At 44.3% G+C, this 15,836-nt stretch overlaps 1 protein-coding gene across 1 annotated transcript; it reads right to left on the reverse strand.

The window, feature by feature from the left end:
- Window positions 1–12,268: 12,268 nt before the first annotated feature.
- On the reverse strand, window positions 12,269–12,737 carry LOC118663276 (BET1 homolog). The gene has a single exon (XM_036322726.1). It carries the CDS (start codon window positions 12,617–12,619, stop codon window positions 12,275–12,277), a length of 345 nt encoding a protein of 114 aa, XP_036178619.1. The 5' UTR covers window positions 12,620–12,737; the 3' UTR covers window positions 12,269–12,274.
- Between the last annotated feature and the right edge of the window lie 3,099 nt (window positions 12,738–15,836).

Here is a 15,836-nt window from a genome sequence, read left to right on the forward strand (position 1 = left end):
GCCACACTTCCCTGCAAACGCTTAAAACCTAGATGCCGCACTGCTCTCCTCACAGCAGCACCCAAAGTATCAGTGCCATTACCCGGTGTTCTCCATTTCGCAGATGAGAAAACTGAGGCCCAGAAAGGAGGCCCCAAATAATATCGTGGGGAAGTGGTGCTTGGTCCACAGCCTTCTGAGAAAGAAAAGAGAGGCTTGGAGAGTCTCAGGTAAGACAGATAAAACCACCGGGCCCTGATCACTAGGATCATGAATACGGGTAGCGCAGGGACCTTTAGAAGGGGGGACCTAGGAGGGAAAACAGGGGTGCACCCAGGTGAGCCTTGGAGATATGATTCTCCCTGGCAGTTAACGTGCCAGGCAGCCAGGCAGTGTGCATGAGAGCCAGACTGTCCCATTTTGGGGAAGCCACTGGGGACCTGGGCTTGAACCCAGAGACCTTCCCAGAAAATTGGCCACCAGCAGCAGCCCCCCAGGCCAGTGCATCCTCAGTCTCATTCTAGATGAGATGCATTGGAGCAAATGGGAGTAGCTCCTTTTCCCCCTTAGCCAGAAGCTTCAGGAGTCCCTCCCCAGACTTCATGGACGGGGAGGGGAGTTGAAAGATAGAGCAAGGCTGTTAGTGTGTCAGGACTTTGCTTTTTTTTTTTAAATATATTTTATTGATTTTTTACAGAGAGGGAGGGAGAGAGGGAGAGAGTCAGAAACATCGATGAGAGAGAAACATCGATCAGCTGCCTCCTGCACATCCCCCACTGGAGATGTGCCCGCAACCAAGGCACATGCCCTCGACCGAAATCGAACCCGGGACCCTTCAGTCCGCAGGCCGACGCTCCATCCACTGAGCCAAACCGGTTTTGGCAGGACTTTGCATTTTTTTAAAAATTTATTTTCTCACAGGTTTTTTAAAAAATATATTTTATTGATTTTTTTTACAGAGAAGAAGGGATAGGGATAGAGAGTTAGGAACATCGATGAGAGAGATCAATCACCTGCCTCCTGCACACCCCCCAGTGGGGATGTGCCCGCAACCAAGGTACATGCCCTTGACCGGAATCAAACCTGGGACCCTTCAGTCCACAGGCCGAAGCTCTATCCACTGAGCCAAACCGGTTCGGCAGGACTTTGCATTTTTTAAAAGTTTTTTTTTTTTTTAGAGAACAGATTGAGCTGTTGGAGGGGATGGGGGTTCCAGGGCAGGGTGAAAAAGGTGAAGCGATTAAGCAAAAAACAACAGGTCATAGCACAACAGTATGGTAATTATCAGAGGGAAAGGGAGGTGGGGGGAGGTAGAAGAGGGTATAGGGGGGATAAATGATATAAGAAGAAAAAAAGATGTTTTATTTAATTACAGTTGACATTCAGTATTATATTAGTTTCAGGTGTCAGCATGGTGGTTAGACATTTACATAACTTACGAATGAAGTGATCCCCTCGTAAGTCTAGTACCCACCTGGCACCATACATAGTTATTACAATATTATTGACTGTATTTCCTATGCTGTACTTTACATCCCCATGACTGTTTTGTAAGTGCCAATTTATACTTAATCCCTTCACCTTTATGAGCCATCTCCCTACCCCCCTTGCATCTGGCAACCATCGTTCTCTGCATCTATGAGTCTGTTTCTATTTTATTTGTTTTTTAGATTCCACATATAAGTGAAATCATATGGTATTTGTCTTTCTCTGTCTGACTTATTTCACTTAGCATAATACCCTCTAGGTCTATTCATGTTGTCGAAAATTGGAAGATATTATTTTTTATGGCTGAGTAATATTTCATTATGGAATATTTTATATATGAATACATTCTCTCTCACATCTTCTTTATCCAATCATCTGTTGATGGGCACTTAGGTTTCTTCCATATCTTGGCTATTGTAAATAATGCTTCAATGAACGTACGGATACGTATATCTTTTTGAATTAGTGTTCCAGAATTGGAATTGCTGAGTGATAAGGTAGTTCTGTTTTTAATTTTTTGAGGAACCTCCATACTGTGTTCTGTAATGGCTGCACAAGTCTGCATTCCCATCAACAAAGCACAAGGTCCCCTTTTATCCACATCTTCACCATCACTTGTTGTTTGTTAGGATTGTGCATTGTAAACAAATCCATCAGGTAAAGCCTAAGTACATGAAGTTTGAGAATTGCCATGTAAAGTTTCTCAATTAGTATCAGAATTTAAAATGTGTCCATTTAGGACTCTCTGAAAAATAATCTCAGCCCAAAGATAAATGCTTATACAAGACTGTTCTTTGCAGCACTCTGCATTCCGGTGGAAAATTGCAAGCAACTACATGCCACTCACCAGGAGATGACAGCTCACAGCAACTCTGGGACCTCCATGCAACGGGATGTTGCAATGGGTAAATTTGTGCACACTAACCTGGGGGATGGTCAGGGTATATTTATTAGGACAGTTGGCCTGCAGGGGCTGCTATGGGTGTCCTGAGGTGGTGCCTCGGGAAAGGTGGAAAGAGGTTGGAGGAACAGGTGAAGCAGCTCTGGGTAACTAAGGCTAAACAAATGGGGTCCTAGCTCTAAGATCTGGGAGATTTGTGGCTTTCTCACATGAGGTTCTACATTTTCATCTAATGTGACTTTCAGCTTGACAGTTTCTTAAAAGCCCGTAATATCTTGTTAGTCAACCACAATTTACTTGCTCCTAGTGTTGGGTATGCACTCATTCATATAGTTCTTTGTGCCTAGTGCATGTCAGACTGTGTGTTTGAAGATGGGGAACCCACTGGCTAGACCAGGGGTGGGCAAACTTTTTGACTCGAGGGCCACAATGGGTTCTTAAACTGGACCGGAGGGCCGGAACAAAAGCATGGATGGAGTGTTTGTGTGAACTAATACATGTTAACACTGCTGCTAGCGGAGGGGAGAGCAAGAGAACCCTGCGCTCTTTCGGCTCCACGGGCTGGATAGAACAGCCGAACGGGCCGGATCCGGCCCGCGGGCCGTAGTTTGCCCACGACTGGGCTAGACCATTCATGAAGGGTTTGGGCAAGGTGAATGGATTAAGAAGTATAAATTGGCAGTTACAAAACAGTCTCCAGATGTAAAGTTCAGCTGAGAAATGAGAGGGTTGAACATGATAATCCTAAAGATCTCTTCTTTCACATTCTGTCATTTAAAGCTTATATATTTTTTAAAGTAATCTATATATATATATAAAAGGCTAATATGCTAAGTGTCTCTCTCATGGTCCAACCGGTCACCATGACATGCACTGACCGCCAGGGGGCAGATGCTCAACACAGGAGCTGCCATGATGCGCACTGGCCATTTACAGAGAAATGGCAGCGCGGACCTGGCATGGACCTGGCACCAACAAAGCAACACTCGGCTTCCCCCAAGTGGGACACAGGCCCCCCCACTACCCTGGAGCCACAGCCGGCCAAATCGCAGCCCATGCTGCTGAGACCCCATGGCGCAAAATGCAGCCCCCAGCTCAGCCCAGCCCAGAAGTGGTCGCTGGGTAATGACATTATATAGCAACGCCCGGCTTCCTCTCCCTAGCGACTAGCCTCCTTGCAGTTTCTTCAGCCCAGGAACACAACTTGCTTTATAGCCAGGTGCAAATATTTTACACTTTAACCAAATGTTTGTGAAGCATTTTCCCGGGCCTCATCTCATTTGATCCTCACAGAAGTCCTGGAGTAGGTAGATAAGAGACTCAGTGGAATCTTGTTTTCTTTTCATTAGCCTGAAAATGGAGATTTAGAAAGCTTAGAAACTTGACCCAACTGAAAAGAAGTAAGAAAATGGTAGACTTTGAAAATGACTTCAGGTTTTCTCACTGCATAGAATATAGTCAAACACTGCTGCAGTGAAATAAATAGGTTACCCTTTGTTCTCCCTGCGTGATCTGCAATAATTGTCTGCTTCGTGTTGATATTTACTGCTGTGTTACTGACAATTACCTGAAAGAGAAGTTGGGGTGCTTCACTAGGCTGGAAAAAGTTTAGCTAAATCAGATAGCAGGTCTAATTAAGCAAGTTTATTCTATATCTATAAAAGGCTAAGTTGACTTGTGCATGTGCGATACATATAAAGCTCTTGCGCCAATTGCACACGTGTGTTTCGATCTGTCATTGTTGATCATGAATTCGGTTGACACTTCTCTTATAGAGAAAGGGCTAATAGTGATATTAAAATATTTCTTCTAATTAATTTCCTTTCAATGTGCACGAATTTGTGCACCAGGCCACTAGTCATATATAAACGTAAATGCCTGTTTGCCCAAGCTTAGGCAATACTGGTATTTATCTTTATTTTATCTTTGCTGGTTTAAATGGTGAGGAATATTACCTAAAAGTTATATATGTCTGCTCTGCATGGCTCTCTTAAACAACCAGGCTAAGCTGTGGTCTAGTTATGCTTAATTATCAAATTTTCTTCCTGTGTAAACAGTTTGCATGAAAAGAATATTTCAGATGGGCCTGAGTTATGGCATAATAACTCAGGGGTGTCGGTGTGGCAGGGATGTGGTGGTGACCTGCAGGTAGGGATGCCACAGTCACTTTTCTTTCTTTCTTTTTTAAATTCTTTATTGTTTAAAGAATTACATATAGTATTACATATGTCTCCTTTTCCCCCATTGACCTCTCCCCGGCCACCACCCCCACCCCCTAGTGTCTGTATCCATTGGTTAGGCTTACATGCATGCATACAAAACCTCTGGTTGATCTCTTACCCCTCCTCCTCCCTGCCTTCCCACTGAAGTTTGATGGTCTGTTTGATGCTTCTCTGTCTCTGGATCTATTTTTGTTCATCAGTTTATGTTGTTTATTAGATTCCACAAATGAGTGAGAGCATGTGATATTTATCTTTCTCCGACTGGCTTATTTCACTTAGCATAATGCTCTCCAAGCCCATCCATGCTGTTGTGAATGGTAAGTATTCCTTCTTTTTTACAGCAGCGTAGTATTCCATTGTGTAGATGTACCACAGTTTTTTTAATTCACTCATCTGCTGATGGGCACTTAGTCTGTTTCCAAATCTTAGCTATTGTAAATTGTGCTGCTATGAACATAGGGTTACATGTATCCTTTCTGATTGGTGTTTCTAGTTTCTTGGGATATGATCCTAGAAGTGGGATTACTGGGTCAAATGGGAGTTCCATTTTAAATTTTTTGAGGAAACTCCATATACAGTCGCTTTTCTTGATGTCTCCTGGCTTCTAGCCACAGGTTAAATAGAGAGTATTGTGCTTTTAATTTGGGGATTTAAAAAATCTGTTTTGAGTTTCTGGTATTCTGCTCTCCTGCCCATAAGCCACTGGGTACTGGCACTTCTAGTTACAGCTACTCAAGCAGCTATAGAAACCAGCTGGTCAGAGTTGCCTGTTTCGCCTGGGAGACTTAATGACTGTTTTTTAAGTCCTTGTTTTTATTAGAGTCTGGGTGATAGGATAGATGGGGATCAAATTCCCTTTGGAATGGTTTCATCTTTTTTCTATGTGGGAATTCTCTTATCTCTGGAGTATTTTTTAATTACAAAAGCAAATACACCATGTTAATTATGGCAAATATAAACAATGCAGAAGTATGTAAAGAAAAAGTAACACCCCCCCCCCCCGCTCACTCTCATGTTCCAGCATTAGCCGTGATAACAGGTATGTGTTCTTTCTCACCTTTCTCTATGTTCATGTGCACACATGCAAATATACACACAGCCTGAGAGTTTTCTCTCCTTCCTCTTATTTACATTTCTTCTGAGTTTTCATCAGGGCTGCAATTAATATTTTCTACATAAGTATCTTTGCAATTCTGACACTCCCCTGAAATAGATTCTCTACAGTGAAATTACTGGGGCAAAGAGTAAGAGTGAATAATTTAAAGGCATATTACCGAAGTGCTCTCCATGACAGCATTTGTAGAGTTCTAGATCAGTCCTTAGCCACATCAAGTGGTACAAGTTTAAGTTAATCTTTGCGTATTTGGTGGTTAAAGAATATCCATTGGTTTTGTTTTTTTTTAACTTTTTAAAATTGATTTTTAGAGAGAGAGGGAGGGAGAGAGAGAGAAAAACATTGATTTCTTGTTCTACTTATTTATGCATTCATTGATTCTTGTATGTGTTCTGACTGGAGATCAAACCTGCAACCTTGGCATATAGGGACCAATCTCTAACCAATTTAGCAACCAGCCAGAGCCTTTTTTTTTTTTTTAATTTGCATTTTTTATTATCACTGAGATTGAATATATATATGTTTTTCAATCCTCAGCTAAGGAGTGAGGATATTTTTTCCTTTGATTTTTAGAGAGAGTGGAAGGGAAGGGACAGAGGGAGAGAGAGAGGGAAAGGAGAGAGGGAGGGAGAGAGAGGAGAGAGGAGAAAGAAGAGAGTAAAACTTCGATGTGCAACCCAGGCATGTGCCCTTGACTGGGAATTGAATGCAGGACCTTCTGGTTCACAGGTTGGTGCTCTAACCACTGAGCTGCCGTTCAGAGTGAGATTGAATATTTTAAAATTTAATAATTATTGGATATTTGTCACCTGAATTATCTCATCTTATAAAGTCCTCATGAGTTTTTTTTAAATATTTTTAATTGGTTTCAGAGAGGAAGGGAGAGGGAGAGAGAGAAACATCAATGATGAATGAGAATCATTGGTCAGCTGCCTCCTGCACACCCCACACTGGATTGAGCCCACAACCCGGACATGTGCCCTGACTGGGAATCAAACCCATGACCTCTTGGTTCCTAGGTCGGGGCTCAACCACTGAGCCACACCCAGCTAGGCATGAGTTTTTTTCTGCTGTCCAGCCAGGGAAACTTTCCCATACCCCTTTAGTTCTTCTGACTGGTAGAATAATTCAAATGTTATATAGCAGAGTAACAGGAGAAAATAAAATTTAATATGTTTTCGTGGGGAATTGACAGAAGCTTGAAAGTTCCGGAGAGAGTGAGGCTAAATGAGGTATATATATCATTGTGGACTAAGGAGGGGGAGGCAAGCAATTCATAGGCAGTTGAGAAAGCAAACACTTGGCAAACAAATTCCTGCAAAGTCACCCAGAAACAATGACACAGAGGGGAATCTATAGTGCAGATTTTTGCTTGGCTCCTCCCTGTCTGCCACACTGCATTCATATGCGCTATAAACTGGATATGCTAAGATTCCCTGCCCTCTGCATGTCTTTAGGCAGGAAAGGGGGAACATGCCAAACTCTGCCTGAGTTTGTTGGGGTTTGATTGTTTTCAGCCTGAAATAATCTGGAAGATTTGCTTCCAGTCCCCCCCCCCCCCCCCCCCCCACTTGACTTGCAAGCCCTTTTTTAGTAGTGAGGCTGCTTACTTAACCCTTGTTTGTCATATTTGTTGCAGGTAGATTTTCCCCACCAAGATTACTAGTATTGTTTGCCTTACATCTTTCTAAGCTGTTTTTTTTTTTTTTAATGTTTAAACTTTTCACTTGGTTAAATGTCAATCTTTGTGATGTTTGTTGCTTTTAGCCTCAGAAAGAATACCAGTGATCAAAGCCTATTTACCTACACACTTTCTTTTTTCCCTATGCTTTCTTTTTTATTTTGAGTGAGGATTACTGAGAGAGAGAGAGAGAAACATCAATGTGAGAGAAACATAAATTGGTTGCCCTCCAAACGTGCCCCAAATTGAACCTGCAGTCTTTTTGGTGTATGGGACAACACCAAATGCTCCAACCAGGGCCATTCTTTTTCTTAATGAAGGCCTCCCAAATGATATGTTTCAGGTTCCACAAAACCTGTATCTGCCTTCAACCCTTAGATAAATATCTTGGCAAAGATTAAGCCTTATTCATTCAGAAGATCTGCTTATAATTTGTCCCCTTAGCCTCTTAGACAATGAAACTTCTTGCCCTTTACTCTGATTTTGACACTTTTTTTTTTTTAAATATTTTATTGATTTTTTACAGAGAGGAAGGGAGAGAGATAGAGAGTTAGAAACATCGATGAGAGAGAAACATCGATCAGCCGCCTCCTGCACATCTCCCACTGGGGATGTGCCCGCAACCCAGGCACACGCCCTTAACCGGAATCGAACCTGGGACCCTTCAGTCCGCAGGCCGACGCTCTATCCACTGAGCCAAACCGGTTTCGGCTGATTTTGACACTTTTAAAAATATATATATATACTAGAGGCCTGGTGCACGAAATTCATGCACTTGGGGGGGGCCCTCAGCCCAGCCTGCACCCTCTCCAATCTGGGACCTCTTGGGGGATGTCTGGCAGTCGGACAACCCTCTCACAATCCGGAACTGCTGGCTCCCAACCGCTCGCCTGCCTGGCTTCCTGATCACCCCCTAACCACTCCCCTGCCAGCCTGATCTACGCCTAATTGCTCCCCTGCCAGCCCGATTGCCCCCAACTGCCCTCCCCTGTGGACCTTGTCACCCTTGTCCTCCCCTGTAGGCCTGGTCGCCCCCAATTGCCCTCCCCTGCCGGCCATCTTGTGGTGGCCAACTTGTGACCACATGGGGTGGCCATCTTTGACCACGTAGGGGCGTCCATCTTTGACCACATGGGGTGTCCATCTTTGACCACATGGGGTGGCCATCTTTGACCACGTAGGGGCGTCCATCTTTGACCACATGGGGTGTCCATCTTTGACCACATGGGGTGGCCATCTTTGACCACGTAGGGGCGTCCATCTTTGACCACATGGGGTGGCCATCTTTGACCACGTAGGGGCGTCCATCTTTGACCACATGGGGCGGCCATCTTTGACCACATGGGGTGTCCATCTTTGACCACATGGGGGCAGCCATCTTTGACCACATGGGGGTGGCCATCTTGTGTGAGGGTTTGATGGTCAATTTGCATATTATCTCTATTATATAGGATTTTTATTGATTTCAGAGGGAGAGGGAGAGAGAGAGAGAAACATCAATGATGAGAGAGAATCCTGGATCGGCTGCCTCCTCCACGCCCCCTACCAGAGGTGGAGCCCACAGCCCGGGCATGTCCCTCACGTGAATCAAACCGTGATCTCCTGGTTGATAGGCTGATGCTCAACCACTGAGCTGCACCAGCCAGGCACATCATTGATGTTTCTAGCTCCCTCTCCCTCCCTCTATGAAATCAATAAAAATGTATTTTAAAAAAGAAAAGAAAAATATACATAATATAAAAGGTACCGTTTTAACCATTTTTAGATATACGGTTCTGTGGTAGTAAGTCCATTCACTTTGTTGTGCAGCCATCACCACCATCCATCTCCAGAACTTTTTCATCACCTCAAACTGAAACTCTGTGCCCATTAAGCAGTAACTCCCCAGTTCCCTCTCTCTCCAGCCCTGGAAATCAGCATTTTACTTTCTGTATCTATAAATTTGACTACTCTAGGTAACTCACATAAGTGGAATCATACAGTGTTTGTCTTTTTGTGGCTAGCTTACTTCACTTTACATACCGTCTTCAGGGTTCATCTATATCAGCGGTTCTCAACCTGTGGGTCGCGACCCCTTTGGCGGTCGAACGACCCTTTCACAGGGGTCGCCTAAGACCATCCTGCATATCAGATATTTACATGACGATTCATAACAGTAGCAACATTACAGTTATGAAGTAGCAACGAAAATAATTTTATGGTTGGGTCACACCATGAGGAACTGTATTGTAAAGGGCCAGAAGGTTGAGAACCACTGATCTATATTGTACCCTGTGTCATAAGGTCCTTTCTTTTTTTAAATATTGTTTTATTGATTTTTTTTTTTACAGAGAGGAAGGAAGAGGGATAGAGAGTTAGAAACATCGATCAGCTGCCTCCTGCACACCCCACACTGGGGATGTGCCCGCAGACAAGGTTCGTGCCCTTGACCGGAATCAAACCTGGGACCCCTCAGTCCGCAGGCTGACGCTCTATCCACTGAGCCAAACCAGCCAGGGCAGGTCCTTTCTTTTTAAGGCTGAATAATAGCCATTGTGTGTATTTATCACAGTCTTTAAGTCCATTCATTCATTAGACACCTGAGTTTCCACTTTTGAATAATGCTGCTGTCAGCATGGGTGCTCTAGTCTCTGTTTTCCCTTCTTTGGGGTATATGCCCAGGAATTTCATAAGCTTTTGAAGGCATTGTTCTGCTGTTCCTCAGCTTTCAGTATTGCAGTTGGGACGTCTCAAGTCATTCTGAATACTGATACTTTGTATATGAGCTAATTTTTCTTCTCTAGGACTTTCTTGAATCTCCTATCATCTTTCGTGAACTGGAATTTCTTGATAGTATGCCCTGATAGGAGTCTGTTTTTTCCCAGTGTGCTGGGAGCTAAGTTGGGGATGAAAGCCTAGGGTGGGGTGGAGGCTCACCGTTTAGTATTATGAGCTCCATGCCTCTCTGGCAATGTTCCCAGAGCTGAAGGGTGGAAAGAGGGTTGAGGGTCTGGACATCCTCAACAGTTAGTACATGAACTTTGGTAAAATGCCTCTGTTGTTGGTATCTTCTCTGTCTCCTGTGTCTAGTGTCCACCTGTCTAGGGACCTCCTTCTACCCTCTCCTGAAAGTACATTTCTGATCTGCCAGGTTCTGGGTTGCAATCATGAGGATGCAGGGGTATGGTGGGGGGAGCGGGAGATCTAGGATTCTACTGTTTTTATTTTGTAACCTTTTTAAATCCTCTCCTATTAATCTTCTTTCCTGTAGCAGCTTCCCCTTCACCTCACCTCCAGCCCCCTTCTAAAATTTCTGAGCCTTTTAAAGATTCAGGTATAAATCAGGTTAAATTTTCCCTTTTTCTTATTGCCTGCTTGGCTTCGTTGTCTGATAGTACTTGCCCATTTACTTTCTACCCTCAAAAATTCTGTTGTCATCCCCTCTTCCCTTCTCCTCTTTCTTGTGGGTTTATGCATTTGGAAAGTAGCATTTCAAGAGGGAGCCAAATTACATGCCTGTGATAAATCCCTGTCTTCTCTGCAAACCCCCCCCCCCCCAGCCCCTGCACATGGCTTCCCAATGGTCCCAACACCTGTGTTGACTTGTCTGCCTTTTTGCAATGCCAACTTTATCATACACCAAATACAAAGTCCCATTTTTCTGTGGGTCCTACTGCTGAGCTTTCACTTCTGTTTCAGTAGATATTTATTGAGTACATTCCATGTGCCAGGCTCTGATCTGGGCATTGGAGGTAAAAGCACCATATAAAGCAAAGGCCCGCCTCAGGGAGAGCACATTCTAGCGAAAGGAGATAGGCAATAAACAGACAATGTCATGTAGCGATAAGTACTGGGAAGAAAAAGAAAGCAGAGTTCCCGCGTGGACTGTGAGAGTCTGAGCTGCTGGAGGTAAGTTGGCCAGAGGAGCAATGTCTTGGGAGGTGACATTGAGTAGGCTCTCCAGTGAATTGGAGACTCCAGCCATGCGTAGGTCTTTAGAGGTGGGGGGTGTTCAGGCAGAGGATACAAAGGGCCAAGACCCTGAGATCAAAACAAGTTGGGCGAGTTTGAGAAATAACAAGAATAGTGTGGCTGGACCCCTGCAGGCAAAGGGGAGAGTGACACCTGGGGCCAGATCCGCAGGGCTGGTAGGCCATGGCAGAGAGCACTATTTTATTCCACAAACAATGGGAAATCATTGCAGAGTTGAGAATAGGGGAATGGAGACATAGCATCACCTTGTTTTAAAAGCATGGCAGTGGTGGTTTTGTAGAGAACAGACAGTTGGAGGAGGCAACAGTTAGAAGGCTGTGCCCTAATGCAGGGAGAGAGAATGGTGACTTGGACCAACTTGGCATGAGGTAGACGAGGTGAAGAAGCAGTTGGTTCTATTGTGAAGGGAGAGCCAACCAAACAGATGGCTGAAGGACTGGATGAGGGAAAGCAACTGGAGTGGCAATGACTAATTGATCTCGACTAGATACTTGACATAAATTATTTTGCTTTTTCTTCATAGCCTTTTGAGAAAAATGCCTTTTGAAGAGTAGAGGAGATGGAGGCAGGTAACCTGCCTGCCATTGTACACTGGTCATTGGAGGAGGTAAGATTCTTTTTTTTTTTTTTTTTTTTTTTTTTTTTTTTTTTTTTTTTTAATATATTTTATTGGTTTTTTTTTACAGAGAGGAAGGGAGAGAGATAGAGAGTTAGAAACATCGATGAGAGAGAAACATCGATCAGCTGCCTCCTGCACATCTCCCACTGGGGATGTGCCCGCAACCCAGGTACACGCCCCTGACCGGAATCGAACCTGGGACCCTTCAGTCCGCAGGCCGACGCTCTATCCACTGAGCCAAACCGGTTCCGGCGGCAGATTCTTTTTTTTTTTTTTTTTTTTTTTTTTTTTTTTTGCATCACCTCAGTTTAATAATCCAATAAATGACAAAAAAGACAAACAATGAAAACAGCATCATATAGCACATCAGCTTGCTTTGACTCCCTCTGGATAAAATCTTCAGTTTTTCCATAGTTCTACCTAGAAATCCAGTTGTAGAATCAAATTGTGAATCCATTTCAGCTAATAATTTATTTTGAGTTTTAACTTCATGGCCTATCTCAATGGAAAGAGATTTTATAGCAGTTACTTTGTGTCTCAGACTTTCAGTGAGTCTGTCATTTTCTTCTTCACAGGCACTATATCCACTATTAGCATAGCCATAGTTCCCATAGTTGCCTTCACCCAGGCCTGCGCGCCTCATCCCGGCAGAAGGCAGAGGGAAAGGTAGGCGGAGGGGAGACAGGAAGGGGCCAGGGGTCACCGGACCTCGTCTTCGGGGCCAGGGCCCGGCAAATCACTAACTTCTTCCTCGGTAGCGCCACGACATCAGTCGAGGTAAGATTCTATTTCTGTAAGTTTGTTGCTGGCGGAAACGATGCTCTTTCACAGGCTGGTGAGAAAAGCATTTCAGGGATCCATGCAGGGGAGACTGTGGTGTGGCAAGATTTATTCTGGAAGGCTGCCCCGGGTTTTCAGTGTCCAATCTCCATCAGGGCTGCCATGGAAAAAGTCTAATCTTGTCTTCATCGGGACCAAAACAAAGGCCAGTGTCAGGAGTGTCTGTTTCCTGTTAAAGCTGAGTCCTTTGGAGCCTGCACAATCTGCTGTGGCCCCCGTTGGCTGCTAGACCAGCATGGTTGCGTGTTCCTGGGCCAGAGGGAAAGCCTGAACAACGGCCAGTGCCAGTGCGTTACTGGGTGGGCGAGAGAACTCTTCTTTGTGTCCTTGGGGATTATATCTTCTTGGATTTGGGAAGGACCAAGAGCTTTCTCAAAATAACCAATCAACTTGCCAAGCTTTTCCGGGCTTCTGATGGATTCACCCCCTGACCTATATCCATTGTTTCCCCAGGCTAGACTGACAGGCCTCTACAGGCAGGCACTCTCCCTGCGACATTTTACTTACATTGCACACGTGCTTCCCTCCTCCTGCCCCTGCCAGTCTGGTGCTGAGGGTGGGAAGGAGGGATGTTTAGCCCATTGGAGAGAGTGCTGTGAGTCCTGGAGTGTGTGTGAAGCTGTAGCTTCATGGTGAAGCAAACAGGATCATGCTCCCCAGTTTCATTATGTGTAATAGTGTCTGATTCCCTTTGCTTCCTCCTTAACATCTAGCTACCTCCGCTAACAAGTGGTAATGTCTCCTCTTCCAGTTCTGATTCTGGTACTTCTGAGTCTTCTTCCTTTTTGTCTTGGTCTGTCTAGCTAAGGGCTTGTCAATTCCTAAAAAGAAGTCTTTTCAAAAACCTAACTTTAGGTTTTGTTAATGTTCTGTTTTTCTATTCGCTATTTCATTAATTTCTGCTCTGAGCTTTATTATATCTTTCCTTCTTGATTTAAGTTTAGTTTGATCTGCTCATCTTCTTTTCCAGTGTCTTAAAGTGGAAGGTTGGGTTATTGAATTGAAAATCTTCTTTTTAAAAAAGTAAGCATAGCACTTGCCAGTTTGGCTCAGTGGATAGAGCGTTGACCCGCGGACTGAAGGGTCCCAGGTTCGATTCCGGTCAAGGGCATGTAACTTTGTTGCAGGCTCGATCCCCAGTAGAGGGTGTGCAGGAGGCAGCTGATCGATGTTTCTCTCTCATCAGTGTTTCTAACTCTCTATCCCTCTCCCTTCCTCTCTGTAAAAATCAATAAAATATATTTTAAAAGAAGTAAGCATTTAGCCCTGACCAGAGTTCTCAGTGGGTAGAGTATGGGCTTGCACCCCAGAGAGTCCCGGGTTCAATTCCTGGTCCAGGGCATGTGCCTGGGTTGCAGGTCTGATCCCCATCCCAGGTTGGGCTGCCTATGGGAGGCTACAAGTTGATGTATCTCTGTCACATCAATGTTTCTCCCCCCGCCCCCCATTTCCCTCGAAAAATCAATGGAAAAAATATGCTCACTCCTTGGGTGAGGATTAAAAAAAAAAAAAAAAGTAGCCCTAGCTGGTTTTGCTCAGTGGATAGAGCGTTAGCCTGCAGACTGAAGGGTCCTGGGTTCGATTCTAGTCAAGGGCACATGCCCAGGTGCAGGCTCGATCCCCAGTGGGGTGTGTGTGTGCGTGTGTGTGTGTGTGTGTGTGCAGGAGGCAGCCGATCAATGATTCTCTCTCATCATTGATGTTTCTATCTCTCCCTCTCCCTTCCTCTCTGAAATCAATAAAATTCCTAGTCCAGGCACATGCCCTAGTTATGGGTTTGTTCCCTGGTGAGGGGTGTGCATGAGGCAACTGATCAATGTTGATGTTTCTTTTTTATTTTTTTTTAATATATTTTTATTGATTTCAGAGAGGAAGGGAGAGAGATAGAAACATCAATGATGAGAGAGAATCATTGATTGGCTGCCTCCTGCACGCCCCCTACTGGGGATCGAGCCCGCAGTGAGGCATGTGTCCTTGACCGGAATCAAACCCGGGACCCTTCAGTCTGCAGGCGGGCGCTCTATCCACTGAGTCAAACCAGCTAGGGCAATGTTGATGTTTCTTAGTGATGTTTCTGTCTCTACCTCTCCCTTCCTTTCTAAACATTAAAAAACAAACAAATACAACATTAAAAAAAAAAAAGAAAAAGAATAAGCACTTACAGGAATGATGCCTTGGAAGGAAGTTTAACTAAATCAGATGTGAAAAACTTTTCCACATTTCAGGACAAAGGCAGTTTTTCTCATCCTGTGCAGGGCTTTACTGAGGCTAGTGCCTTTTAGCTGTGATGAACTATTGGGAGTGGAACCATGGTGGGAACTGGAAGATGGAGATAATATGAGGTAGGTCCTCACTGGGCTCCAGAGGATGCAAACAGTGGGCTGTGGGACTAAATCAACAGTGACTATGACATTAAAAACAATGCACCCATACATGTAAAACAATTGTTTTTGGAAGTATCATAATTAATAGAAAAAAATTCTTTAAACAAAGCATTTGCCCTGCTTGGTGTGGCTTAGTTGGTTGGGCGTCATCTCATGTGCCTAAATGTTGCTGGTTTGCCCAGCCCGCGTGGCTCAGTGGTTGAGCATTGACCTATGAACTAGGAGGTCATGGTTCAATTTCCAGTCAGAGCACATGCACAGGTTGCAGGCTTGATCCCCAGTAGGGAGCGTGCAGGAGGCAGCTGATCGGTGATTCTCTCTCATCATTGTTTCTATCTCTCCCTCTCCCTTCCTCTCTGAAATCAATAAAAATATTTTTTAAAAGGTTGCCAGTTTGAATCCCAGTCAGGGCACATGCCTGGGTTGTGGGCTTGATCCCCTGCGGGGTTTGTAGGAGGCAGCTGATCAGTGTGTTGCTGTCATATAAATGTTTCTCTCTCTCTTCCTCTTCCTTCATTTCATAGTATTTTCTAGTTTCCCTTGTGATCTCTTTCCATCTTCCATTGATTGTTTAGGGATATGTTGTATCATTTCCACCTGCTGGCGAGTTTCCGAAATTCCTTTTTGTTAATGTTT

Source organism: Myotis myotis, unplaced genomic scaffold, assembly GCF_014108235.1.
Source record: "Myotis myotis isolate mMyoMyo1 unplaced genomic scaffold, mMyoMyo1.p scaffold_m19_p_9, whole genome shotgun sequence".
NCBI lineage: Eukaryota > Metazoa > Chordata > Mammalia > Chiroptera > Vespertilionidae > Myotis > Myotis myotis.